At 51.5% G+C, this 25,820-nt stretch overlaps 8 protein-coding genes across 8 annotated transcripts; 4 read left to right on the top strand and 4 right to left on the bottom strand.

Moving 5' to 3' along the window:
• Positions 1-950: 950 nt before the first annotated feature.
• Positions 951-5,542, top strand: JCM6883_003655 (uncharacterized protein; the record flags this gene model as incomplete). The annotated part of the gene is made up of 6 exons (XM_076628626.1): positions 951-2,493; positions 2,551-4,416; positions 4,485-4,694; positions 4,754-5,029; positions 5,096-5,286; positions 5,345-5,542. The coding sequence occupies 6 exons, from the start codon at positions 951-953 to the stop codon at positions 5,540-5,542; spliced, it is 4,284 nt and encodes a 1,427-aa protein (XP_076491362.1).
• Positions 5,543-6,036: 494 nt separating this feature from the next.
• Positions 6,037-7,292, top strand: JCM6883_003654 (PhzF family phenazine biosynthesis protein; the record flags this gene model as incomplete). The annotated part of the gene is made up of 5 exons (XM_076628625.1): positions 6,037-6,155; positions 6,245-6,674; positions 6,746-6,940; positions 7,005-7,191; positions 7,264-7,292. The coding sequence occupies 5 exons, from the start codon at positions 6,037-6,039 to the stop codon at positions 7,290-7,292; spliced, it is 960 nt and encodes a 319-aa protein (XP_076491361.1).
• An 84-nt stretch (positions 7,293-7,376) lies between these two features.
• On the bottom strand, positions 7,377-8,327 carry JCM6883_003653 (uncharacterized protein; the record flags this gene model as incomplete). Its single annotated transcript, XM_076628624.1, has 4 exons — positions 7,377-7,427; positions 7,513-7,716; positions 7,791-8,237; positions 8,295-8,327. The coding sequence occupies 4 exons, from the start codon at positions 8,325-8,327 to the stop codon at positions 7,377-7,379; spliced, it is 735 nt and encodes a 244-aa protein (XP_076491360.1).
• An 84-nt stretch (positions 8,328-8,411) lies between these two features.
• On the bottom strand, positions 8,412-11,427 carry JCM6883_003652 (Zn(II)2Cys6 transcription factor; the record flags this gene model as incomplete). The annotated part of the gene is made up of 12 exons (XM_076628623.1): positions 8,412-9,092; positions 9,150-9,208; positions 9,276-9,393; positions 9,460-9,951; positions 10,009-10,041; positions 10,106-10,220; positions 10,284-10,385; positions 10,450-10,668; positions 10,736-10,825; positions 10,954-10,996; positions 11,093-11,120; positions 11,185-11,427. 12 exons carry the CDS (start codon positions 11,425-11,427, stop codon positions 8,412-8,414), a joined length of 2,223 nt encoding a protein of 740 aa, XP_076491359.1.
• Positions 11,428-11,837: 410 nt separating this feature from the next.
• On the bottom strand, positions 11,838-12,929 carry RHB1 (putative GTPase RHB1; the record flags this gene model as incomplete). The annotated part of the gene is made up of 4 exons (XM_076628622.1): positions 11,838-12,021; positions 12,090-12,277; positions 12,350-12,489; positions 12,854-12,929. 4 exons carry the CDS (start codon positions 12,927-12,929, stop codon positions 11,838-11,840), a joined length of 588 nt encoding a protein of 195 aa, XP_076491358.1.
• A 1,088-nt stretch (positions 12,930-14,017) lies between these two features.
• Positions 14,018-17,384, top strand: JCM6883_003650 (uncharacterized protein; the record flags this gene model as incomplete). Its single annotated transcript, XM_076628621.1, has 11 exons — positions 14,018-14,107; positions 14,195-14,366; positions 14,430-15,413; positions 15,482-15,683; positions 15,747-16,054; positions 16,123-16,137; positions 16,203-16,234; positions 16,296-16,379; positions 16,438-16,542; positions 16,598-16,697; positions 16,756-17,384. The coding sequence occupies 11 exons, from the start codon at positions 14,018-14,020 to the stop codon at positions 17,382-17,384; spliced, it is 2,721 nt and encodes a 906-aa protein (XP_076491357.1).
• A 74-nt stretch (positions 17,385-17,458) lies between these two features.
• Positions 17,459-21,596, bottom strand: SFI1 (Sfi1p; the record flags this gene model as incomplete). The annotated part of the gene is made up of 9 exons (XM_076628620.1): positions 17,459-18,080; positions 18,153-18,340; positions 18,402-18,628; positions 18,699-18,787; positions 18,881-18,981; positions 19,058-19,131; positions 19,208-19,833; positions 19,905-20,194; positions 20,268-21,596. 9 exons carry the CDS (start codon positions 21,594-21,596, stop codon positions 17,459-17,461), a joined length of 3,546 nt encoding a protein of 1,181 aa, XP_076491356.1.
• Positions 21,597-21,875: 279 nt separating this feature from the next.
• JCM6883_003648 (uncharacterized protein) lies at positions 21,876-25,743 on the top strand (the record flags this gene model as incomplete). Its single annotated transcript, XM_076628619.1, has 7 exons — positions 21,876-24,003; positions 24,091-24,322; positions 24,416-24,648; positions 24,722-25,110; positions 25,193-25,449; positions 25,569-25,591; positions 25,676-25,743. 7 exons carry the CDS (start codon positions 21,876-21,878, stop codon positions 25,741-25,743), a joined length of 3,330 nt encoding a protein of 1,109 aa, XP_076491355.1.
• Positions 25,744-25,820: the final 77 nt, after the last annotated feature.

Genomic DNA, 25,820 nt, shown 5'->3' with positions numbered 1-25,820 from the left:
GTACTATCCAAATATCGGCGACTTGAAGCGCGAACCGCTCTCACGATCGTTCCGGAAAGCTCAAAGCTCGTCGCTCGAGGATCAGCTTGAAGATCTCGGTCTCGCGACGAGTGAGGATGACGATGCCGCGCTCGACCTTACGACGTCGATCACGAATCGCACAGCGGAGTGCAAAGTGCACCTATCGATTTGCTGGAGTCCTTCGTTTCAAGTTCCGGTACTTTGGTTTCAGGCTTTCGATTGCTGTCAGTTTCCTCTCGCTTCCTCTGCGCTCCTATCCTGGCTGACATCGTCGTCTGTACTCTCTCGATAGCTGGAACCCCTCTGAGCCTCGCGGAGATCGCATCTTCGACCATTTTTCATCGTCAAACTGTTTCTCCTTCGTACCCTCTCACGACTCTCGATAACGCGTCACCGTCGACCGACGAAGAATTCCGGGTGCAAAACGGGAACAATGTCGAGACGACGCCGTTCATATCTCAGTCGGATCATCCAGTGACGGGTGAACCGACTTGGTTTCTGCATCCTTGCGAATCTCAGACAATAGTCGACGAAGTCCTCTCTGCTTCGACAGACTCGAGGACGGGACGAATAGACTCGCGGGACTGGGTCAAGAGGTGGATAGAAACTTGGTACATGGTGGTTGGTAGCGTCGTTGACTTGAGAGAATGAACAAAAATCCAATTCTCGTTCTTTCCCATGGATCCGGTTGTCGATTCCTGCCGTTCATTGTCGAGCGATGAAGTTGCGAGCTCAGAGAAGCACAGCCTCGACGATTAGATTCCAACGGAAACTCCAATACAAGAGTCGTTCGAATCCCTGCACTTGACTCAGAGAAATTTGAAAGCGAGGATCAAACGCGCGCGTCGAACCTTTGTTCGCTCTCTTCTCCTACCTCCCTCTTCGCAACATCCATCAGATGCACCAACAGTGATATCAAGATCAAGCACATGAGCAGTCTAGCTACTCACCTCCCTTCGTCTCACTCGTTCAGTTCTTCATCTCAATCTTCTCCTTCTTCTCCTTCCTTCCCTCATCCTCAATCCCTCTCGATCAATGGTACCGCTTTCCACCTCAACCTGAGACCGGGTACATCCTCTGGAACGATCTCGAGTCCGACTCTCGCCGGTTTGGATTCGTCTGGATTGGATTACGCGACTTTACCCTCTTGGTCGGATCAACATGTCGCAACGTGGATCTCTCACTCTCTCCCGACCCTCTCGAGCACCTATGCCGACGTGTTTGCGCAGAATGATATCAGGGGGAACGTGCTATTGGACGTGGATCAAACGGCGTTGAAAGAAATGGGAATCAGAAGCGTAGGAGATAGGGTCAAGATCTGTGTCGCCGTGAGGGCACTGAGAAGTAAATACCTAGCAGCGATAGGAGGAGGAGGAGCGGGCGGGAATAATCGAACGAGTGTCTTGTTGAGTCGGTTCACTCAATCGAGACCTTCGAGTCCGCTAGTTCAAACCTTGTCTCCACCTACTTCGGTCCTTTCGACTCCTCCTAGTTCTGCCGGTGCCCTCAATCTCCCTCCGGCGGTCGCGGCGAATACGTCCCTCGTCGATTCCCGTCCCGGTTCAGGTTCCTATTCGGCTCGCAATATCTCAGTCGGAAATCGCATCCCTCCTCCTTTACACCTCGCACAATCGAACGTCGTCACCTCTCCCCTCGTCTCAACTCAGATCCAGCAAGCGCAATACAATTCGGTCTCGCCTCCTTCGAGAAATACGAGTCCTCGAACTGGTCAATTCTCGACAACTCCCGCTTCAACGACGAGCTCTTCCACTTCCTCGGCAGCGACGACATCGACTCGACAAGTTCCACCTCCTTCTCTCCCTCCACCGAATTCGAGAATCCCTCCGCCACCTTCCGCTGCGAATCGAGATTGGTTAGGGGAAATTCCGGGTTTCAACTCGTCGGGCCCTTCTGCAACGAGCAACTCGGGATCGACGACCCAACTACGACCCTCGACTGCGAACCAGTTGGGCAATGGATCGGCGCCTCGACACAAAGCGTCCTCGTCTTCAGTCGGCGCGAGACCTTCAACTGCTCAAGCTGCCCTCTCTTCCTACTCTGGTCACCCTTACGCCGCCGCCCAGTCTCAACATCAATCACAACTGTTACCTTCCCCTCTCGAACACCCTTCAAGTTCAGGCGCAGCAAAATCAGACTCTCATCAAGGTTACACAGTCGGAAGATCAACTTTCGCGAGGCCTTCGACCGCAGGGGGATTAGTCTCTTCGTCTGGAGTGATCGCGAGCTCGGTATCTTCAACTCCGTTGTCGAATCTCGATGTTATGAGGAAAGCAGTCAAATTCACGAGTGCCGATGGAGTTACGACGAGGGTATTGGCGGTGGGAGACGCGAAGGATGGAAGGGAAGTCTTGAGTCGAGTTGTGAGAAAGTTTTCGACGATGGGAGCTCTGAATGGAAAAGACGATGAACTGGATGGATGGGGAATTTGGACTCCGGATCAAAATGGAATGGGTGCGTGTTCTTTTCCTCTTCCCTCGAGCGACCTCAGTCTGAACCTCCTCGTTGTAGCTCGATTGCTCTCGGAGCAAGAACTGCATGCGATCTGTCAGAACACTCTGGCGCCGGAACGAAGTCGAGGTCTCTTCGTTCGCAAACTTCCTTCTTCCGCTTCCGCCGCCTCATCCCCTCTTCCAACAATATCAACGACTTCTGCTCCTCCTACTTCACAACCAACTCAGCAACAACAACAACCTTCTTCTCCACTTCAATCTCAATCTTCTCCTTCGACGTTCTCCTCTTCTCCTTCTCCGAACAAACGAGGTCGAAAACTTCAATGGGTCTTTGGCGATTCTCACGCAGCTTCCGCCGATTCATCTCGGCCTGGAGGTGCTGTATCTTTCACGCCTACGAATGGCAGTGGCTTCCCAAGCACGAGTCCGACTGCTTCACCAACGAGTCCGAATTACCTCGGAATCGAAATCCCCAAGATGGGATTCGAGCCCGCGAGTCCTTCGACTTCTGGAGGTGGAAGCGACGATTCAGGAGACGAGAACGGCGGATACCGGGAACATCAAGAAGAGTACGATGAGGATGGAGCGCTCATCATTTCGCCGAAGAAAAGGAAATCGAGGAATTCGAACAGCAGTGGGAAGATGAATCGAGCAAGTACGGTCAGCGTCATGAGTGGGTTGGAAGCACCAGATTGGGCGAGGGATTACTACGGACGGTCTTCGGAAGATGGAGGATCGACTTCGAACGGGAAAGAGGGAGGAAGTTCTTCGTCTTCATCCTACATGACGAGTCCACCTCAACGAACTTCTTCTCGCAAATCTCCGCCAACTTCTCACGATTCGATGATCACTCCTTCTGCCCCAGCTCGGAGATCGACGACTGAACCTCACCCTCGATCCTCTTCTCCTACCGCGAGTGTTACTTCCTCTCTCGCTCCTTCTTCCGCAAGGAAACTTCGAAACTTCTTCGGTCAACGTCCTCCTTCAGAGCTCATCGCTACTCATCTAACCGAGTTCTTCCCGCTCGGACTGCGAGGATCTGGCGACAAGAAACTGAGCAAACAAGTTCGGATGAGTATCAGGAAGAGCATGGGAGCTCATGGACTCGGAGGAGGAGGAGGAATGGGTCGAAGGATGAGTACGACGAGCGTTGCTAGTTCGACTCGAGCTACTGTTGGAGGTCACCATCACCTCGCGGCACCTTCGATTCCTGGACAAACCAGTTGGGAGAAGAAGGAAGAGAGCAGTGCGATGAGTCGGTTCTCGGGTTCTTCGGACGGTTCGGGCGGGATGAGTCACTCGAGTCAAGCCACAACTCGAGCTTCGACAGGAGGAGGAGGAGGTTCGAGTACCGGTACAGCGGGAGGTCGATCTCCTCGTGGTTCTCTCGATCCGCCAGACGAATCTGCTGAAGATCAAGAAGCGAATTCGTCGGGTCTCGTCGTTACGGGAGGCGAAGGAGGAACTCTCGTCCCCTCACCAGAATCCACTTCGATGGCGCTCAACTCGTCTAACTCTTCTTCTCGTTCCGTCTCGGTCGCTGGTGGAGATGATCTCGCCGAAACTCGATCAATCGCTTCGTCGCTCGCCCCTTCGTATCTCGATACGAGAAGTGCTCGACTTTCGACTCGGAGGATGTCTCGCATGTCGGGATCTTCGAGGCTCAGCGTCGGGGCTCAGAGCTTGTGGGAAAGACGGAGTAAAGATAGTGATGCCGCGAGTGTTATCACTGTCGACGAAGTCACGGCAGAACTCGAGACGAGGAGAGCGAGTGGAGTTAGTTGGGCAGGATCTTACTCGGACGAAGAGGATAGTATTGTCGGGAGTGACGAAGATGACGATTCGGATGAGGAAGAGAGTGAGACGGAAACGAGTGAGGAAGAGGAGGTCGAAGCTGAAGAAGGTGCTCCATCGAAACCAGAACGTGAGTCTTCCTTCCTTTCCGCTTCTGAGAGATTTGACGCTGACTCGGTTTCGTGGATACCGTCGCAGAGAAAGGGATGAAATGGATCAAAGGAGCTCTGATCGGAGCGGGATCATTCGGAAGCGTTTACCTCGGAATGAACCCTCTCTCGGGTTCTCTCATGGCGGTCAAGCAAGTCGAACTCCCGACTGGCAAGTCTCACAACGAAGAACGCAAGAAGAGCATGCTGGAAGCTCTCGAGCGTGAGATCGAATTGTTAAAAGTTCTCCAACACGACAGTGAGTTCACTCTCGACCGCTATTCCGAGAAGGAGCACTGACTCAAAGCTCGTCTACAGACATCGTGCAATACCTCGATTCTTCTACCGACGGCCAGCACCTTAACATTTTTCTCGAATACGTTCCCGGAGGATCCGTCGCCGCTCTCCTCTCGAATTACGGAGCGTTCGAAGAAGCATTGGTCAGCAAGTTCGTTCGACAGATCCTCACCGGTCTCGATTACCTCCACGAGCGAGAGATCATTCATCGAGATATCAAGGGAGCGAACATCCTCGTCGATAACAAGGGAAACATCAAGATTTCTGATTTCGGTATCTCGAAGAAAGTAGAAGATAGTCAGTGGAGCCCTCCTCAGTCTTTCACTATCGTACTGGACTGAACATGGACTACCGTTGACACAGATCTCCTCTCGGGCGCAAAAGTACATCGCCCTTCGCTACAAGGTTCAGTCTATTGGATGGCTCCCGAGGTCGTGAAACAAACGGCCTACACGAGCAAAGCCGATATCTGGTCACTTGGTTGTCTCGTCGTCGAGATGCTTACGGGTGCCCATCCTTGGGCGAATCTCACTCAAATGCAGGCCATTTTCAGGGTAAGTTCTCCTCTGACCGTTTCTCGTCGTCGCCTTACTGACGCAGTGTCATCGACAGATCGGTTCAAGCGGGCGACCTACCGTTCCCGACGATATCTCGAGCGAAGCCGACGATTTCCTCGAACAAACTTTCGAAATCGAACACACGGCTCGACCCCCTGCGCGAGAATTACTCGCTCACGCGTTCATCCGCGAGGAAGCGAACCTACAGACACCGACTCGAGCTACGTTCAGTCAAGGATCTGGATCATCTTGAACGAGATTCGTTTAATTCGAGCTCTCTCTCTTTCTCCCTCGTTATTTATCTCGCTTTCTTCTTTCTGCGTCTCGTCTAAAAGCGTCTCTTCTATGTTGTCATATTCTTGTTATATTCATGTACTGTCGTGCATGGTGCGCTCGCCTGCTGGCTTTGAAACCTTTGATAGGTTTTTCGCAAAATTCAGACAGCTCCTTGTGACCTTCGACTACTCTCGCTCGGTTCCGCGACCAGTCACCCGTATCAGCGCGTGGTACATGTGTCTGGTTCTGCGCTGAAGCGGTTTGTGCTCTGAACGGCATTGATGACCAAGCATGAATGCAATATGATCGCTTTGACTCCTTGCTTGACTCGAAGCTGCTCTTGATTCCCATTTCACCAGAACGAGTCGACCTACTCATCAACTTCCTCTTCTTCCTTCTCCGCCCCTCTAACACCAACCTCTCTCCTCTTCGAACTTTGAACTCGGAAGCACCACTTGGCGTTGACTCGAGATGACATACAGCAAGGTAGCTCTATTGGATGCGTTCGGTGAGGCGTACGGAGGAAATCCCGCTGCCGTTGTACTCTCGACGGAACCCATCGGAGAAGAGGAACGGCGGAATCTAGCAAAGTGAGTCTTCCCCCTCTCCCTCGTAGCCCAGGACTCGTTCCTTGCCAGTCGATCAGGACAGAGAGTAACTGACGAGTATTGTGTTGCAGGGAGTTCAATCAACCGGCAATCGCATTCGTTTCTCACCCTTCAATCGATTCTCCCGAATCTTTCGCTGCTTCATCGCTCTCGCCCCGCCCCCTCATTCGATACCACATCTCCTCTGGGGAATCTATACCCCTCTGTGGACATGCGACGATGGCCGCGTCGGCGTACCTCTTGGACCACTTCGCCAAAGCACTCGACGAAATTCGGTATGAGTTTCGCCTTACAGCAGTCGACAAGAATGGGAGCGAGTCGGAAACGTCCCACGAGTTAGTTGCGACGAGATGTGTAGATGGAAGAATAGAGATCGCTCTCCCGGCGTCTCCGAAAGGACGCCCTCTACCGGATGAAGCTCGAGAATCCGTGCTCCGAGCTCTCAAAGCTGCGACGGGTCTCGACGCAGATCAAGTCGAAGGCTTTGACTTGAGCGCAGCTGTGAGTCTTACTCTTACCCTTACTCCCGCCTTACTCCCGCTTTGAGACCGAGCGCTGATCGAGCTGAACAGAACGCACCTGGTTGGGACAATCTCATTATCCAACTCTCTCAAGACGTCGACCTCGAAGCTCTGCAAATCGATCCGCTGGCGTTCCTCACGATCCCGTACCGCGGTATATACTTGACGAATCTTGCGCCCGCCGGATCGGAAATACAATATTTTTGCCGAGTTTTCTTCCCTTCTCAGGGGCTTCTGGAAGATCACGTAGGTTTGCTTCTCTCCCGGCTACTTTTGATCTATGGCTCACGACAAGGCTCGTCGCGTATAGGTTTGCGGTTACGCGAATACTCGTCTCGGGCCATTCTGGATCGCACAACAAGCCAAGACGGATTCCCCATTCCCAGTGGTGGTCGAAGTTCATCAGGTGTCTCCACGTGGGGGAAGATTTGCGCTGAGATGGAATGGTAAGTCTGGAGAGGAAGGCGGGCTCGTTGCGCTTAGGGGAAAAGCAAAACGTGAGTCTCCTTCTCTCACGCGAGAAATTCAGGGTCTGAAACGCCGCTGACCATTTCCGTCTGCTCTCTCAGTCATCATGGAAGGTCAACTTAGAGTATAGAAAGGTTCTTGTGAAGACTTATTGACTGCGTTTACACTTGTCGCTCATTGTCCATTTTCAAACATTTTCAAGTTCTGTTCGAGCTCACAAATCCGGCCAGAATTGTTGTTCAAGAAGGAGATTGTACTTGAATATCTGCCACAGCGATAAATGGTCAGAACGTTCAGTCGCTAGTCGTGTCGAAGGAAAGCGGAATGTGGGAAACAAGCCTGAGCCTCACTTCTTCGCAGCGCTCCCACGCTTCCGTTCCCTCCTTGAGATCCAGTCTCTCTACTTCCTTCTCGATTCTTTCGACGAACTGAACGAACTCTTCCATCGTCCAGTTGTTGATGAGCTCTTTCAAAGCTTTGACTATCGGAGATTCAGCGTCGACTGAGGGAGAAGGAGTCTGTGATTTTGCGTGAGTCCAAGCTAGGAGGTAGATCTAGCAATGGAGGACAATCTAGCGAGTCAGCAAGAGGCTACATATGACGGGCTGAGCTTCAAAATCGAGGTCACCTTTTCCATTCCCCAAAGAAGAACGAGCGCTTCTTCCAACCCTCCATTCTTTCCCGCCTCAGCTCCCGTCGCAATCAACAGATCGACATATGCTTTCGTCGTTGGCTTCACGAGAGATCCCTGTAATTTCCCGAGGGATTTCGTGGTCGGAGGTCGAAACTCTAGATTTAAGCCGTACTTCGGGCCTAAGGAATCAAAGAAGCCGACCTCCCGATCGATGTTTGCTAAAGCGAACGAGAACAGACCAAGTAGAGACTGAGATTGTCGTTGAGCCGAAGTGGATGAGAGGGAGAGAGCGCAGATCAAGGAAGCGATGAATTTGGGGTATCCGCAAAGGGCATAGATCCTATCTTGAGTCAACCATTCACTGAGCTTGTCCTTGGCGAGTTCGTGCTTGCCTGCGGCCGTAAGGAAGGGATGTTCGATGGCGACTTTGAGTTCGCTATCCTGTCATATCGAGACGTTGTGAGCAGTCGAGTCTCTAGTCGAGATGGTGTCACTCACATAGCGCTCTAGCATAGTCTGAGTGAATCCCATCGTGAAGTCGAGCGAAGTAGAAGAAAGTAAAAGTCTCTCTCGCAGAATTCTCGGCACGAAAGATGTTGACTGATTCTCATTCGCTCAAGCAAAGATACTAGACAACCCAGCGTTAATATCTCCTGGTAGAGTACTTTCCCACGACCAGAATGCCTGAGTTCCGACGAGAGAAGCGATAGATAAATCCGTCAAATCGTCAAGATTTCCATTTCCTTCTCCCTCACCGTTTACTCCATTCGCTTTCGGAGTCGCCGTGGCCGATAAACCTCCCGAATAAGTAGGTAGCGTCGAGAAATCGAAAGGAGTTCCACCCGTGGTGGAAGAGGGTTGCGGCGGAGGTTGAAGTCGACGAGATTGCGAACCTGCTGCGTCGTCGCCTTCATCTTCTTCTCTCGGACGTTTCTCCCCTCGATTCGCACCTCCATCTCCAGCTGGTGAAGGACCTCCAAGCGAAGTTTGCAACGAATTCGCCGCCAACTCTCCTTCGAGCTTCAACAACGCCGCAACGACCGCCTGATGATAGCTCCTCTGTTTCGGCGGGACACTCGCGAGGAGTCCGGCGGAATGGCGAACGGCTTCGAGGGCTTGTGTGATCGAGGGAGCGTTGACCATCTCGGGAGAGGCGGAGACGTCGGGAGATGAAGGGTCGAGAGCGTCGAGCGTTGCTGGGGACGTAGGAGGGAATGCAGGGTAGAAGGGAGCAGAGTAAGGGGAGAAGGCGTGTGGAGTGAGCTTGATCATTTTGAGGAGGAAGAGTGCCGAGGTCTGAGAGCGGAAAAACATGGTCAGGACAGGGCTTGAGAAACAGTCGAGAAAACTCACGGATAGAGTGATCAAGGTGAACTCGGCGGCATGAGCGATCTTTTGCGCTGGATGGATACCTGGCGAGATTCACAAAGTTGACCTGAATCAGCTCATGTCGTCAGGTAGAAGTTTCACAAAACTCGCCTTGTATTCTGACGGCAGCGTCGAGAGCTGTACGTAAGCACGGCATATGCATCGGTAACAACTCTTCCGGTTTCGTGATGTCCCGCAGTCCGAGCGTGTTTGAGTAGAATCGTCCTCCCTGTCATTGACGTACAAGAACGTCAGCTCGATTAGACAAGCGCATGAAGAGACAGTCAGCAGTCACCTGAAGCAGCATCGTCAGCGAAGCGAGTACGTATCTCCCCGAAGCTTCTTCTTGTCCTTTCGCCCACTCCGACCAAGTCTTGATCCAATTATCCAAATGACTATTCGCCTGCATCACCACATGAACCGTTTCCGTCGTTTGATGCTGCATCTTCAAGAACGTTTCTTGTACAATCCCGAGGATCGTGACTAGTTCCGATTGAGCGATCAATCGAGCGTCGACGGGTCGAAGAGCTGAAAAATTGAGCAAGAGTCGTGCGTTCGTAATGCTCAGGTCGATCGTAACCATCGAACGACGTCCCATCGCGAACGAGAGCCAGAGGTCTTGCGCGTATAGAGTGAGCCAGATTCGAACGGCTGGCATCAGTTGATCGAATGCGAGGGCGGCTTCTTGAGGTGGTTTTGTGATACTTGACAAGAGACGTTCGAGGGCTTTTGGAAGGTCGAGTTGGAGAGCGAGGGAGATCGAATGTCCTGGAGGAGCTCCTCGACCCTGAAGTCGAAGCGAATGTCAGCAGTAGATTGGTCCTGGCGTCTGAGAGGGACTTACGAGCCATGCAGAATAGAGAACGATCCCCTTGAGCTGTAGGCAATCCGAAGAGATCAGCATTGACGGGTCAGCGGGCTAATCGAGTCTGAGCACCTACGTCGTCGAGAGTCAAAGGCGTCTCTGTGAAAAGCGTTTCCCTCAAAAGTCTCGTCGCTTCTGCTCGATTTGATTCGACAAATTCTCGATTCTCTTGAAACCGGGAAGCGACGGCACTGTAGAAGAAAGGCCGTGATTAGAAGCGTCGAGAGAAGGACGGAGAAGGAGGCGAGACTCACACGATCGAATGAGTCAGAAGAGGAGATCGAACTCGGACATCTTCGTAACGATCTTCCGTAGGAGATATGTATGGAGCAAGAGGAGCATAGTGTTGCCAGAATCTGGTCACTCGATGGAACTGTCAGAGCATGTAACTTCATGCGGAGATTGGAGGCAAAAGCTCACAGATCGAACGCTTCGCGCGCCATGGTCTCCGAAGTCTCCATTTCTCCAGGTGATGAGCTCGAAGTAGCGTTCGAAGACGCCTGAACTGGCGGCGAAGTAACTGCGGAATCGAGTCGAGCTTCGAGTTTTCGGTTTTGGGATTTGAGTCGATCGAGTTCTCCCTCGATTGCTCTGAGCCGAGACTCGAGGGCAGAGGGATACGAGGGCGACTCTTGAGCACTATTAGAGCGAGATCAATGTCAAAAGGGCTTGGGATCAGGCGGGAGCGACAGACAGGGAGACTTACGGTGAGCCGACTTCTTCTCTTTTGCGCTTCGTGCGTTGTATAAGCTCTTCAACGGGTATACCCTCAAAGATGCATTCTACGCCTCCTTCACTGTGAGACGGAAAGGAGTACGATATCAGCGAGAAGGCTCAAGGAGGACAAAGCGAATCGAGCATCCTTCGACAGACGAGATCGTCTCGATATGGCGGTCGCTCTTATTGTACAGGAACGCAGCTTACCGGCATCTTCTACAGGGATAAGAGTCGAAGCCATCGCAGCGAGCTGAACATCGTAGAGGAGGGAAGAGTCTGTCAGCGAAAGTTCAAAGTCGTTGCGGAACAACAAGCCCTCAGACTGAGAGATTCCAGTTCCACGTACCTTTACCCTTCCGACAGTGATTACACGCCTGACATCATTGCAACAACATCAGCTCACGTCAGGGAAGCAGGAAGACGAGTGATTCAACTGACCTTGGCTGATCTCTTGATTCCTGATCTTTCTCCACCGCTGACTCGAGGTTTCGTATTCGTATCTATCTCTTGAGCAGGTGGATGTCCTTGTCCGTTGCTGGTAGTCGGGACGGGAAGCGATGAAGTAACCGGAAGAGCTCCGTTTCGGCCTGCCTCAGCCGGACTGGACCCTGATGCGGGAAATCGATAGGCAGGCTGTGAGCTTGCACCAGCTTGTGGAGCCGCTTGACCGACGGGAAACATTTATGGTCGGCGATGTTGGCGGAAGAGAGAGCGACTTCCGACGGAATCTTCCGGACCTCTTCCGTTCGAAGCCCAGAGCTTTTCGCTTTTTCGCTGGTAGAATGCAGTCTGAGCGTGAAGAATTCCGATGTAGAAGACGTTACAGAAAGACAGATACACGAATCCAACGAATCTCTACGCGGAAAAAGAAATAAAGAGAGAGAGCATCGTGAGGGAAGCAGAAGGGGGCAGCTCGAGAGACAGGAGACTATTAGTATACAGGCGAGGGAGAAGGAGGCAGAAGGGAGGCGCGAGCTCGGGGAGAATCGAGGGACAGAAGAGGAAGATTAAGGTGATTAGGGGGAGAAGAAAGCGGTAGAAATCACCTAAAGTAGCTGGAGACCGTAAAGTATTCCTTGCGCGTCCTAGCTTTACATAACCTGACAGCTTGATCCCTTCTCTGGTTCAGGTTCCGGGTTCATGTCCTTCTCGATTTCTGCGACGACACTTTCGAAAATCCTCGCGACGTTCTCGTTTGTTCGGGCTGAAGATTCAATGAATGCCGTCTTGCCCCATGAGGCGGCGAGATCTGCTCCTTCCTGTCGTGTGACTTGTCTGTGCACGCGACGTACCGGAGAATTAGCTTTGCGACAGCGAGCGATTCTTGGGAGGGAAGAACGTACCTCTGCACTGCCAAATCACTCTTGTTTCCGACGAGAACCATCGGTACAGCATCCCGTCCAGTGTAATTGAGAATCTTGTCGCGAATGATTGAGCACATTTCGAATGAAGTGCGAGAAGCGACGGAATAAACGAGAATCCATCCGTGAAGTCCTACGGCGTGTCGAGAGGATAGGATCGAGAACTCATCCTGTTGAGCGCGCAGCTGAATGTCAATTCAGATCAAGAGGGAAGAAGGAGAAGTGAGGCAGGAGAAACGCACTTGTCCAGCAGTATCTACGATATCGAGTCCGAAATCTTGACCCTTGTACCGTACGATCTTGGAGAAGGTGTTTTCGATCGTAGGGTAGTAGGAATCGACAAAGTGAGAGTCAACGAATTGAACACTCAGAGAAGATTTTCCTGCGAAATCGACGAGCAAAGAGATCAGATTTCGCTCCTTGCGTTTCGGCCTTTGCGTAGTTGTAAATTCTGATACTCTGTATGCGCCATGTACACTCGCACAACCACCCTCGAGCTGTTGCGAAAGTAGCTACCTGCCCCTTCCCGATCGGATTAGGGAGTCGAGTGCTCCTTCCAGCTCCTGCTCCCCTGACAGCTAGCTACACCACTTATAGCTGAACGTCCTGTTCCACCAGTCCCGCGAGCCGTAGCGGCCTCTGAGATCTGACCTCATGATGCCGTCTCATCTCTTTTCCCCGTTTCCTCCGGTTGAGCAACGCGGCCGACCGTGATAGATTGCGTATAGAGCTGAATGATAGCTCACCGACACTCCTAGACCCTAGTAGAGCGATCTTGCGTTGTTTAGGACCGATGATTCGACCTGAAGGTGTAGTTGCCATTTCTCTTTCTGCTATTTGTTTAGTGAGCTGCTAGTACAAGGATATAGTCGCGAGGTGTCGGTAGACTGGGTGGAGGGACGTCGAGATTGGCGATGTGACGAGAAGCGGGAGAGTGAGAGGTCGATCGCAGATCCGGTCGAGAGCAGTCCCGAAGAAGGATTCCCGTTTCAACGAGGCGAGTCGTTCTCTTCAATTGATAGAGACTCTTATCGAGCCTGAGAATCTATCAGCGACGATCACAAGTTGGTTCGGTTCGAGTCGAAGCAATAAAGCTCGAAAAGCGAGATTTCGCAACGTCCGGCTTCCTTGCGGTTCTCGAGCCGTGTCTCGCCGCGTCTCGCCGCGCTGAAGACTGCTCTTCAGAGACATGTCCCTTCGTCATCTGGTGATCGATTGCGAAGCGGCTAAACGGCTACGGCTTCAGCAGGGCGCGAAACTAAGATTCTCAAGTTCAGTCCATTGGGGTCCCTTTACAACCGTAGGCCCCCTTGACGGGCGACCGGCTCGAAGAGCCTTTTGCAGTAGTAGCCCTACTCTCGAGGGTACTGGCTGGAGATTCGCCCTAAGAGTGATCCTGACGCAGGGACTGACCTTTTGCAACGTTTGCGAAATCAGTCTTTCAATTCTTACGCTCATTTTCGCCTACTTTGCGGGAAGCGAGGCCTTGTTACATACTCCAGTAGACCTCTCGAGGACGTGGCGTGACCATGCGAAGCAGAGGCTCACAACTCGTTCAGCTTCGTCGAGGACTCCGAGCTTCTTTCGCGGCTTCGTCGTCTGCGAGCTACTGCCGTCGGCCCTCGGGAGGCGCGGACCGCAGCATGGTCTGATGTTCCATTGCTTTGTGCGCTATGCATCTCGTTGATGGCATCGATGGCATTGGTCGACGACCTTTCTGGATCGGAGTTCACGCTGCGAACTTTTTCGTGCGAAACTTCCTCTCTTTCTCCCTCAACTCCGCCTTTTCGCTCATCTCTTCGCGACCCGCCCATTTGGGCACCCATCAGACTACATACCCGACTCCAGCCACTCAGATATACCTACAAACGCATTGAATTCGACATCACATCTCGACTAGCTACTCTCCGATGCGGCTGCTGCCTAGCCTGCTCACACTCGCGTTAGGCATTTCAATCACCTTCGCCGAACCTCTAGATGCAGCAGATTACATCCCTATCGTAAGTTTCCTCGGGCTCCCAAACCATCCTCCAACATTTTCATCTCTTCATGGAACGATTGACTGACCTACTCCAACCGGCTACCAGGTCGTTCCTCTAGCGGTCAGAACACCATACCTGGGAGCTTACCTCCAAGGGAGACAGGATAAGAATCTAGCTTCTTCGGATCCCCGGTTCTGGACGACAAAACCGCTCGGCTGGAAGGGGTTATTCAGAGTAGATGGGAAAGTCTGGAATTGGATGGGAAACCTGACGGATTGTAAGATTTGTGACGAGTTTTGCACTCCGCGAGCTCGCGCTGATTTTCGATTTCGCGCGATAGATCCCGCCGCAATCAACTCTTCCTTCGTTCATACGACATCCGAATCCAAATTCACATTCACAGACGATCCTCCTACCGTCTCGATCGAAGCGAATTTCATCTCCCCCATCACTCCAGCCGACATTTTTCGACAATCAATTCCCTTTTCCTACCTCGAACTGACCGTCAATTCTCTCGACGGAGAAGCACATTACGTGCAAGTCTACAGTGAAGTGAATGGATTATGGCTCGCCGACAAGGAGGAGGAAGAGCTAGAATGGGAGAGTAAAGGAGAACCAGGTTGGAGAGGGATCCGATTCAGACTCAAAGATCAACGACCATTCACCGAGGAGCAGATCGAGGAAGGATGGACAGCGGACAGGATCTTATCAGGGGATGCATGGTACGCTGCGAAAGAGTCGAAGTCTTACATCGAAACCTCGTTCTCGGCGGGCGACGACGCAGAATCAACACGGAAAGCATTCGCAACTCGCGGCGAACTACCCAATACCTCGAATTCTACTTCTCGACGAACGACCCGAACGAGGGACAGTCAGAACTCATCCCTCGTTCTCGACGAACCCGTTTTCGCCTTCAGTCACGATTTCCGATGGGTTCAACCTACGACTCCTCGCGAAGATCGTACGCAACTCCTCACGATCGGTCATGTTCGAGATCCACTCGTTCAGTACATGACTTCCGGAAACTCGACTGTACCGCTTCGACCATTGTGGAGATCAACTTTCGATTCGACGGAACGACTGATCTCGTTCTTCCTTCAAGATTTCGAGAGACAAGTCGAGCTCAGTAATGCATTCAACAAGAAGTTGTACAAGGATGCGAGAAAGGTTGATGGGGAAGAATACGCTCACGTCGTGAGTATCTCGACGAGACAAATCTTTGCGGCGCTCGAAGCGGTGTGGGACGAAAGCGAGGAGGGAAGTCAAGGAGACGTTAGCTTGGTCGCTTATTCGCCAATCACAGGAAATCCTATTCCAGCAATGGGTAAGTCTCACTACTCGAAATTCGCATGCTCGTTCAAAGCTGACCGAGTCGCTCTCCTCTGAATCCAGTCATGCTGAAAGAAGTCAGCTCAAACGGGAACTGTGGCACTATCGACGTTCTCGCTCCCTTCTTACCCTTCATGATCTACGCCTCCCCATCTCTCATTCCTCTTCTCCTCGAACCGACAATTCGATACGCCTCTACTGGGCTCTATGCTCCCGTCCCACCTCCTCACGATATAGGTGATCATTACCCTGCTTGTATAGGGCAGTGAGTCCTCCCCCTCCTTCTCCCCTCCTCTCTCCTGTTCAGCCCTGACCACTTTTCTCGTAGTAACGATTTCCTTTACCCCGGCTTACCTATCGAAGAAGCCGGTAACATGCTCAACATGCTTCTCGCCGGTCTACGATCCGCCGACCCAACTCCTTACCACCCTCTCCTCACGAAGGCGAAAACCTGGGCCGACAAGAAGTTACGAAAAGAAGAGGAAATTGGGTGGAACGAGGTAGTCGTGGGGAACGGGAAAAATCACAGGAGGGAAGGAGCGAGGATGAGTGTGGAGCAGGCGAAGAAGTATTACGGATTGCTGAAAAAGTGGGCGGACTACTTGGTCGATGAATCGTTGTTTCCCGGATCGCAGAGTGAGCTCGGGGTTCCTCTTAGTTGGCGCTAGTGGCTCTTGACAGCTCACCCTGTTATGCTTTGGCAGGTTCGACAGATGATTGTGGGTAGATGGAACTCTAAGTAAGCTCGGTTCGCGTGTACTAACCTTTTTCTTCCTATCCTCAGTTTTCGGACCAGCCCCGAACCAGACCTCACTCGTTAGTCCCGTCACTCTATCTATATCCGATCAAGAACACGCTGACAAAAACGACTACTCAGGTCATCAAAGGAATCACCGGTATTCGTTCAATGAGTGAAATCGCCTTAGATCTCGGTTACGTTGACGACAGCCTTCATTACCGAGTCCGTCCTGCCACATCTCTCCTCAACTCATGTGCTCATCTGGCTCCGTCATGAACAGGAACGAGCGGATTCGATTCGAGACAAATTCCTAGAATTGGCGGTTTCTCAAGATCGAACTCACTTGCTCGCTTCGTACGGGAATCAAACGAGTTGGATGACCCACGTTAGTGACTGCATATCTCCATTCAGTAGCTACTTACTGACGCACTCGAGAGTAGTATAATCTCTATTACGATAAATTATTGAACGGGGATGAAGCTCAAGAATTCCCTCAATCCGTCTACGACATGCAAGACAGTTTCTACCCTACCGTTTCCCGTATGTTTATCCTCCTCCTTCCTCCTTATTCCCACTCACCTTCGCAATCGATGCGTAGAACCCTACGGACCGCCCCTCGATTCCCGCTTCCCCTCTCGAGCCAAAACCGATTGGCTCCTCTGGGCCGCCGGAGCCTCTTCCCCCTCCTCCAAAGCCCGTCGAATCTTCGTAGACAGTGTCGCAAAGTACTTCCGAGCAGACAAGAACGCAGTTTTCGGGGACGCGATCACTCCTTCCGAGGGATGGTCCGTTGGATTCCTTACTCGTCCCGTCACTGGAGGTCATTACAGTCTGTTAGCTCTCGAGATGATGAATCAGGAGAGGAAGAGGAGGGAAAGGAAAGGGAAGGAATGGATCAGTGAGGAATTCTTCGTCCTTGCTTGTCTGGCTGGAGTAGGATTGGTTGTTCTTGTGGGATGGAGACAATGTAGGAGGAAGAAATTGAAACAGAGTGGATATAGGGAATTGTGGAACAAGACGAAGAGGGGATTGAACGCGAGGAGGAGGAGAAGATCGACGAGAGGAGGAGGAGGAGAGGAGGAAATTTGGTTAGCGGAAACTCCGGAACAAGGTTCGGTATTCGATTTAGGGTTCGAGGAGGGTAGTGATCGAGATGAGGATGGTGACGACGACGACGACGAATGGGCAAAGAGAAGGATCAGACGCAGGTCGTCTTCGTTAACTTAGTTTTTTGTATTGGGAATGAACGTTTCTTTAGATTACGACAACAGACCAATCACTAGAGAGATTCATATAATATTCTACCGTCCTCTCGAGTTCTCCGCAGCAACTCTCAACCTCTCCCTCAACGCCTCAAACCCTTTCCTCACATCTCTCCTCACGCCAGCTCCTCCTCCTTCGGATCTCGCCACCTCCGACCTCGCACGATACCTTGTCCCCTCTTCCTCCTCCTCCTCATCCTCTGAGTCCCCAGTATCGATCGGTACCGCAGGCGCAGACCGAGCTCCGAGCGAAGCTAAGGAACTTCGACGACGTGGTCTCGTTCGCGGAAGTGGGGGGAGAGGCGCTTGATAGTCCGCTGAGAGTTTAGGTCGATGTCCTTGTCGTTCGTGTCGTTCGGGTCGTTCGGGACGAGTTCGATTGGTGTAAGAGAAAGAAGAGGAGGAGTTGTTTCGACGCAAGAACGGGAGAGAAGGAGGAACAACAGGAGGAACAGTCGTCGCTGGGGTCGATTGTGAAGCCGTAGAAAGGGAGCCGAGATGAGAAGTCGGTGAAGACAGAGTCGAGAGTGAAGGAGGAAGTCCAGGACGAACGATCGAGGGAGAAGGCGAAGTAGGAGATTCGATTTCGATTCGTTCGTACGAGGCTGCTGCTGTCGTCGAAGAAGGGGAAGGTAGAGATCTTGGTGCACTGAGCCGACCACTACGCAAGTACGAACCCTTCTCAGCACTAGTTTCCGCAAATCGCGATCGAGGGAGAGTTTCGTTGACTTACCTAGTGTTACGGAATGCTCGACGGAAACTCGTTTTCAATGACCACCTGATCACACTGCAGCGCTTCAATGCGGTCTCATCATGCTCGATTGCTTGTGCGACGAGAGATGGGGAAGGCGTCCAGCGTTTCCAGGTGATGAGAGAACGGGCGAGGAGATTGTATCGATAAGTCCGGAGAGCCGTTAAAGTCTGGACCGCGAGGCAGAGGTCAGTAAGACATTTCAGAGAGAGGGCAAGACGGAATACGAACGATAGTCGAGTTCGTCCATTTCTCCAACACGGCTTTCCTCGTTCCCTCCCGAATCCTCTCCCTCACCTCCTCCTCAAACGGACTCAATCTCTTCTCTCTCCACTTCCCAAACGACTCCTCTAACGTCCCAACCCGTTTCCGTTCGAGTCGTTCACTGAGAGTTTTTCGGAGGACGAGAGATCGCCGAGTAAAGGAATGCCATTTCTGAAAGACTGAATCTCTCAACTCTGTCCGAAACCGATCGCGTTCTTATCAGTCCCCGGATTTCAGAGAGAGATAGAAAAGCATGAAACGGACCTTCATCTTTGATCTCCCTGAACTTTTCTGCTTTCGCACTCAGGTTCGCAACTTGAACCGTGCGGGATATCCAACGCTCGAATACAGATCTGTCCGCGTGATCCTTCTTTCACATTAGCGACTCAATCCCGAATCGAGAGAATCGGGAAGAAGGGAACGTGAGCAAGGAGAGAAAGACGAACTGAGCTAATCGAGTTTCGCAGAGGATTGTAGATTCTCTTTCGAGTTCTTTCCGGAGGATCACTTGTTCTTTCCAGATTGATAGTCGCTCTTTCAATGTGTTCTAGTAGCGCGCATGGGAGAGAGCGTCAGAGAACGCTCGACAACGAGAGAAGAGGAGGAAAGAAAGAAAAACGGACTTTACGATTCTTCTTCTCGATCACCTCGATTCGTCCCCGATCCTCTTTCACTTGTCTCGTTCTCTTGTTCCAAACTGTGAAATCCGTCATCTTCCCCATCAGTCGTCTCTTCTCGAAACAAAAACAGATAGGCAATTCTCGAGAACTCACATTCCACTACCTCCTTCTTTCGCCTCCTCCTCCTCTCCTCTCCCCACCTCCTTCTCTTCCCTTCCTCGACCCTCTCACTCCACCTTCTAAACGCTTTCCTCTGTAAGAAAAACTCCCTTACAACCGTCGCTTTCTTTTCTCCCAATTCAACTTCCCTCACCCTCTCTCTCCATCGTTCAAACCCTTTTCTCAGGTCCCTCGAAGCTGAGACTTTCACAGCGAGGGTATTGAGTTTGAGACTGTGTGAAGTCGAGGAGGTCCATGCGGAGAAAACGACCCGAAGGAGTTGTTGGTTCTTGATCGAGAGATACTGGTTAGCGAGACCATGTAGTTCGAGTTCGAGATGATCTAGACGAGAGATCCATTGAGATAGACAGTTCTTTGCGAGGAGGGAGGAACGGGAGGAGTAGAAACGGGAGGCGTTGGTGGAGAGGATCCAGGTTTTGAGGGAGGTTTTCAAGAGACGGGGAGTCGCGACTAGAGAGCGATGGGAGTCGGCGCGATGGGAGAGAGTGAGGATGAAGGAGTATCTTCGGGTCCAGGTTGAGAGGGAAGTCGAGAGGAGTCGGCGGTGAGAGAATTCAAGGGCGAGGGATTCGAGATGTCGAAGATGGATCTTCTCTCGACTATAGATTCCCTCTTCTTCAGCACTTCTGTCTCTTCTCCTCGCTCAGAGTGCAGAGAAGCTGGAACGTACGTTTTCCCCTTCCAAACCTCTATCACTCCCCTCCTTGTCCCTTCTCCTCTCCTCTCAATCACTATTCTCTCCGCTCTCCTCATCCTCATCTTCTTCTTCCACCCCTCCCAACACCCTCCGAAAACCCTCTGGCAGTGTCCATCCCAAACCTCCGTAGCAACCGATTCGAGCGTCTCTTGATGCGCTCTTCGAAGGTCGAGAGAGCGTTTCCAGTGGCGGAGTTGATGCAGGGGAAGGTAGCGAAGTCGGAAATGGAATGCGAGGGATTCTAGAGTGGATAACTTCCAGGTCTATCAATCAGTTCATGTCGAGGATTCAGTACCCAGGAAGACAGAGAGAGAAGGAAGAAAGAGAAAAACTGACCTGAAGAGTCTGTCTTAGGAGTCGTTCGTTCCGAAAGGAAACGACTTGATTCCTCGCTTCCTTCAATTCACGTTCCCTCTCTTCCTTTCTCCTTTCCTCGAGTTTACCTCTTAAACGTTCCCTCCATTTCCTCACTACATTTCTCCCTAAACTCCCATCCTTCTCTCTTCTCTCATTCCATTCCCTCTCCCTCTCCCTCAACAGTCCCAACCTCTTAGTAAACTCGACCCAATCCTGTAAAGAACAACGTAATAACCAATGATCCCTCGCGACTTGAACGGATCGAGACCGGGAAAGATTGAATGAGAAGAGGGAGGACCAGGAATCGAAGTGCGACGAGAGGAGATGGAGTCGATTGAATTCGATGGCGCGGGATTCGAGAGAGGCGAGATGAGATTCGTTGTTGTTGCTAGGATGGGATTGGCGAGATGGGACGGGTATCGAAGGAGGAACAAGAGAGGGAGACGGATTCGGAGAAGAAGAAGGGGGATTCAAGCCGAGTTCAGCGAGTCGACGTTCGAGCAGGGGATGTTTTGTGGAAGAGGTTGATGGTCGACGAGGAGGAGTTGATTGAATAGGAGCTAATCGACCAATCGGAGTCGATTTCGGAGTTTTCTCCTCCTCCTGCTCTTCCTTCCTCTGTTCCTCCTGTTGTTGTTGTATTCGTCTCCGACGTGCCAATGCGAGATCCTGTAATGAAGGTACTCCAACATATTCGTCCTCGCTACTCGATGTGAAGGCTGCTGAGTGTCTTGATTTCCTTTCAACGAGGAAATCTCTCCTTTGTGTTGTTCGGTGAGTAGGTGGAGTCGATTTCGATCTAGGTAATTCCGGAGCACTCAACGAAACTCGATCCATCTTCTCCCGCAGTCGATCGAGTCCTCCATTCCGAGTTGCTGTCGCTGTTCGAGCTTGAGGAGGAGGAAGAGGGAGAGAGGATTGTTGAGTTTGTTGGGAGTGTTGAACGTTATTCCATTTCTCTTTCCAAGTAATCCCGGGTTGGAATACCAATTTCAACGAGATCGGATAAATATCCTCCTCCTCCTCCCCTTCACTATCATCCTCAGAGTGGTGAGGGTTGATCGATTCGATCTCTTCCTTCTTTCGCTTGAATTCCGCCCAACTCTTAGCTCCCGGTTCTAAAGCTCCTATAATCTCATCTAATCGAACGTGTTGTGCGTGGGTTAGGACGGGGAACGGTTCGAGAGTAGTAGTAGTAGTAGTTGAGGAAGAGCCTGAGATGGTTGAGAGAGAATTGTTTCCGCCGAGAGCGACAAAGGAGTTCGAGCGACGAGGTGGAGGACGAGGGAAGGAGTCATGTGGTGACATTCATTCGGGAGCGTTCTTAGGTCGCGCGTAGGGAGAGGGTGAGTGGGAGCAAAACAACTTCCGAGATCAAAAAGTCGCGCGCGACGTGCTCTCCTCTCGATCTCTTTCACTTCACACACGACTCTTTCTCCGACATACAGACTCGATATACATTCGAAAACGACACGTCCTACGCGACCCTCCTTTCTCTCAAATAGCGCTGGTTCGCTCCGACATTTTCCTCAACCTTCAATCCGTGATCAACCGCTCTCCGCTCTCTAGCTCCCCATTCCCCTCGCTATGTATTCCTCCTCCTCCCGACCTCATTCCCCCACGCATCGACTCCATTCCCGCCCTCCAACCTCTTACCGTCGTTTCCTTCCCTTCAGTTTCTCTTCCCGTTCCTTTCGACTCCATCCAATCTTTTTCATCCCCATTTTCCTACTAGGTACCCTCTTCTCCCCTTATACGACTCTCTCAGGAGGAGGGAACGAAATGAGGGAGCCGGTGTATAGAAGAGAAGATTATGATTTTGAACCAAGTTTGGTCTTCGCGAAACCGGATGCTCCGCCCCTCATTCACGATTACGACGAGGATCAGGATGAATTGACACGAAGAGCAAGAGGTGGAGGGCAAAAAGTGCTAGCGAGAACAGAACATGGAGAAGGAGAGGATGAATCGGAATGGTGGGATCCCTCCCATTCTCCCTCCTCCTCCGAAGACGGACAAGGGGATAGTTCATCATCATCATCACCATTCTACGAATTCAACGGTCTCCTCTACTTCTCTTCAACCCCTTCAACAATCCCTTCTCTAGAAGAACCTCTCCCAGAGTTTCCTGTTCCGAAACAACGTCCTCCGATCGCTCCTCCCGTTAAACGACTCTCCCAACAAGATTCTGCGCCTCCTTCAGCTCCACACGGTTGGCTCTCGCCAGGCGACCTCTTCCGTCCACTTTCCGAACGGCGTCAGCCCTCCCACCCTCCTCCCAATTCCGATTCCTCCCCGCTCAAGCCCGCTCAGCAGCAGCAACCCCGTCGACTCCCCCTCGCGCAACGTATCCCCTCCTCCGAACGAGACGCTCTCAAACGACGCATAGGCGCGAACGCGGCGAAAGCGCAATGGGCAAAGAAAGAAGGGAAACCGTTCGTACCTGGTAAACCCGAAGAACTTGTAGCGGCCGAGAGGGAATGGAGGAAAGAGGTCGAGAGGAGGAGGAAGGAGAGGGAGGATGAAATCTTCAGGGGAAAAGTTTGGGAGCCTGTCCCAGCGCAGCCGGGGAAAGCGAAAGGAGAGAAGCTGGGAGAGAAAGAATTGGATGAGGAAGAGTTGAGTGATTTGGAGGTATTGAGAGCTGTGAGGGAGTTGACGGAGAGTGAGAGGGAGTTGTTGAGTTGGGAAGAGAGGGAGGTTATTAGGGAATTGGAGAGGAAATACCCACCGGAGGAGGAGGGGAATCACGCTCTAGAACAACAGAAACCAGCTGCTCAACAACAAGAGCAACGAGGAGGAGGAGGAGACAAGAGAGTTCCGTTTAGGGATCGAGCGAATGCGAATGGAAACGGAGGGAAGAAAGCGGTTTTCAATCCTTTAGGAGTACCACAAGCTCAAGCTCAGGGACAAGGTAGAGGTAGAGGAGCTGCAGTAGCTGGGAGAGCAGGAATGGGTCAACGACAGGAACAACGACAAGAGCAACAGCAGAGGGGGAGGAGAGGCGGATTACGGAAGAGATCTCTTGAGATCGTCGAGGAAGAAGTAGAAGGATCCGACGTCGTTCAAGAGGAGGAGGAAGATGCCTCGACCCAGTTCGTTCGACGAGCGATCGACTCTGAAGCAGAAGAAGATTCGCCTTCACTCTCAAATTCGGACCGTTCGAAACGCTCTTCTCCTTCGATTCCCGATCAACCTCACCCAATTTCCTACTTAATCCAACAAGCCTCCTCAAACTGGGACTCGATGGTCCTACGACAATCTCAAACGCTCTCTCAAGCGGTCGAAGAATACACTCGTCGATACGGGATCCGACCTCCGATCGGGTTCGATTCATGGTGGAGATTCGCCATGGAGAATCGAGTGATCCTCGTCGATGAATACGATCAAATTCATGAAGACATCCTACCATTTCGTTCGTTGTCTCCGAGTGAGTTTAGGAGGAGATCGAAGGAATTACAGACGGATAAAAAGGGTCCTTGGTGGAAGAATTCGTTTGGATTGGGAATCAAGAATGGACAAGTGAAGAAGTTTTCTGGGGGAGGTGCGGAAGAGGGAGGAGATGGGAGGGTCGAGGATTTGATGGATATTCTGGGAGAGTTCAGTGAGATGGTACCCGAGGATTTGGAGTTGAGATTTTTGAAGGGTGATGAACCGGGAGTTGTCGTTAGTGGAGAAGCGAAGGAACGTCATTTGAGGTTTGCGGAAGAAGGGAAATGTGAGTCACTCCTCCGAGCTTTCATCTCTCTCCCTTCGCCTGAGCTCTCTCGCGACACGTACTGACGCCTGAGCGTGCCCTCTCTAGTCTTATCGCCTGCAGAAGCACAGGAAACTCTAGAACCAACCGGATTCCTTCCGTGGGATTCACTCTGCCCTCCAAATTCTACCGCACGTAGAATCGCCCAATCTCTCCCTATCGATCATCGTAGACCTTCTCCTCGGTCAAGCTTGAAATCATACGTGAACCTCGACCACGACAAATCTATGGATTTCTGTGATTACCCCGAATTACGTCCTTTGAACGGGTTCACTAGCTGGTACGTCTTCTCTCTGCCTCTTCTCCTCACTTCCCTCCTCTCACAAGATTCTCCTTACTGACGAACCATCGTGACTTGATGTGGAGAGAATAGGTCTGGTCCCCGTCCCTATCTCCTCTATCCTCTCTTCAGTTTCACGAAAACTTCTTATCATTCCGATCTCTTGGTCCCACATCTGTCGAATGATTTCTACGAAGAAGTAGGGAGAGATCCTACTTGGGAAGGGAAGAAAGAGAATCGAGTACTTTGGAGAGGAGAGAATTTGGGCAGTTGGTTCGGGAAAGGAGAAGGGTGGAGGAGTAGTCAGAGGGCAAGATTGGTTGCTCGTAAGTCAATTTCACTTCTTCTCTCACATATGTGAGAGAATTGTGCTGATTGAAGAAAGGGATGAGTGGATAGTCGCGAATTCACCCCATGATGAAGGATCTCAATCCCTCATCCACTTCACTTCTCCTTCTTCCTCCGACTCACTCCGTCGTGCCTCTTTCCCGACGACTTCCTTAACCTCTCACTACCTCGATATTGCCTTTTCCCTTCCTCCCATTCAGTGTTCCTCCTCATCAACCGATCAAACCTGTTCCTCCCTCCTCTCGGATCCTTCTCTCCGTTGGGATTCCCCCTCTCGAGGAGGAAAGGCGATGACGAAAGAAGAAGAGAATCAATACAAGTATGTATTAGATGTAGATGGGAATTACGTGAGTGGGAAATGGAAGAGATTAATGAGTAGTAGGAGTTGTGTTTTGAAGAGTACCGTTTGGAAGGAATGGTGGTCTAAGCGAATTATGCCCGTACGTCTACTCCTCTCTGCTTCTTCTCTATCAGTTCTCCCGTAATTGACTCCTCGTCGTTCGTGGCGTTTGATTCGAGTAGTGGTATCAGTTCGTCTTCTTCTTCCTCTTTCTCCGTTTCCCTTTCTTCAGCCTACTGACCCAACCTCATCATTCGACTAGTTACATCCCGATCAAACCCGACTACTCAGACCTCCTCGACGTCTCTGCCTATTTCATAGGTCAACCAGACAGAGACGGACTCGGTTCTCACAATCATCACGATCACGATCTTGAAGCGAAAAAGATCGCGTTGAGAGGGAGGGAATGGGCGAATGAACATTTTAGGGAAGTAGATATGTACGTCTACTCTCTCTGTCTACTCTCTCTTCCTCGAGTGGCGAGTTTGGTGGGGTTGCCGCCGACGAAACAAGGAAGAGGACTGATGAGAAAATGTAAAACTTTGTCCTTGTCAATAGGGCGGCTTATATGTTTCGACTTTGTAAGCTCCTCCTCTACCTCTCTCTGTCTCTCTCTGGGAGATGAACGTACTGATGGAGAAGGAGGTTGCGCGTGGGAAATACAGATTTAGAATACGCAAGACTGTTACATCGAGATGAAAACGATCCAAATTCAATGGATTATTACCCTTAAAAAAAAGATACCTACCCATCTTTCGGGACTTGCTCGACGTTCGTTACAATGTCGTAGTAGATTATCGTTTGTATTGT

This window comes from Sporobolomyces salmoneus (genome assembly GCF_050403485.1).
Source record: "Sporobolomyces salmoneus JCM6883 DNA, S_salmoneus_JCM6883_v1_ctg2, whole genome shotgun sequence".
Taxonomy (NCBI): domain Eukaryota; kingdom Fungi; phylum Basidiomycota; class Microbotryomycetes; order Sporidiobolales; family Sporidiobolaceae; genus Sporobolomyces; species Sporobolomyces salmoneus.
Note: the sequence above shows the minus strand (reverse complement) of the source record. Positions and strands in the feature narration are given on the sequence as shown.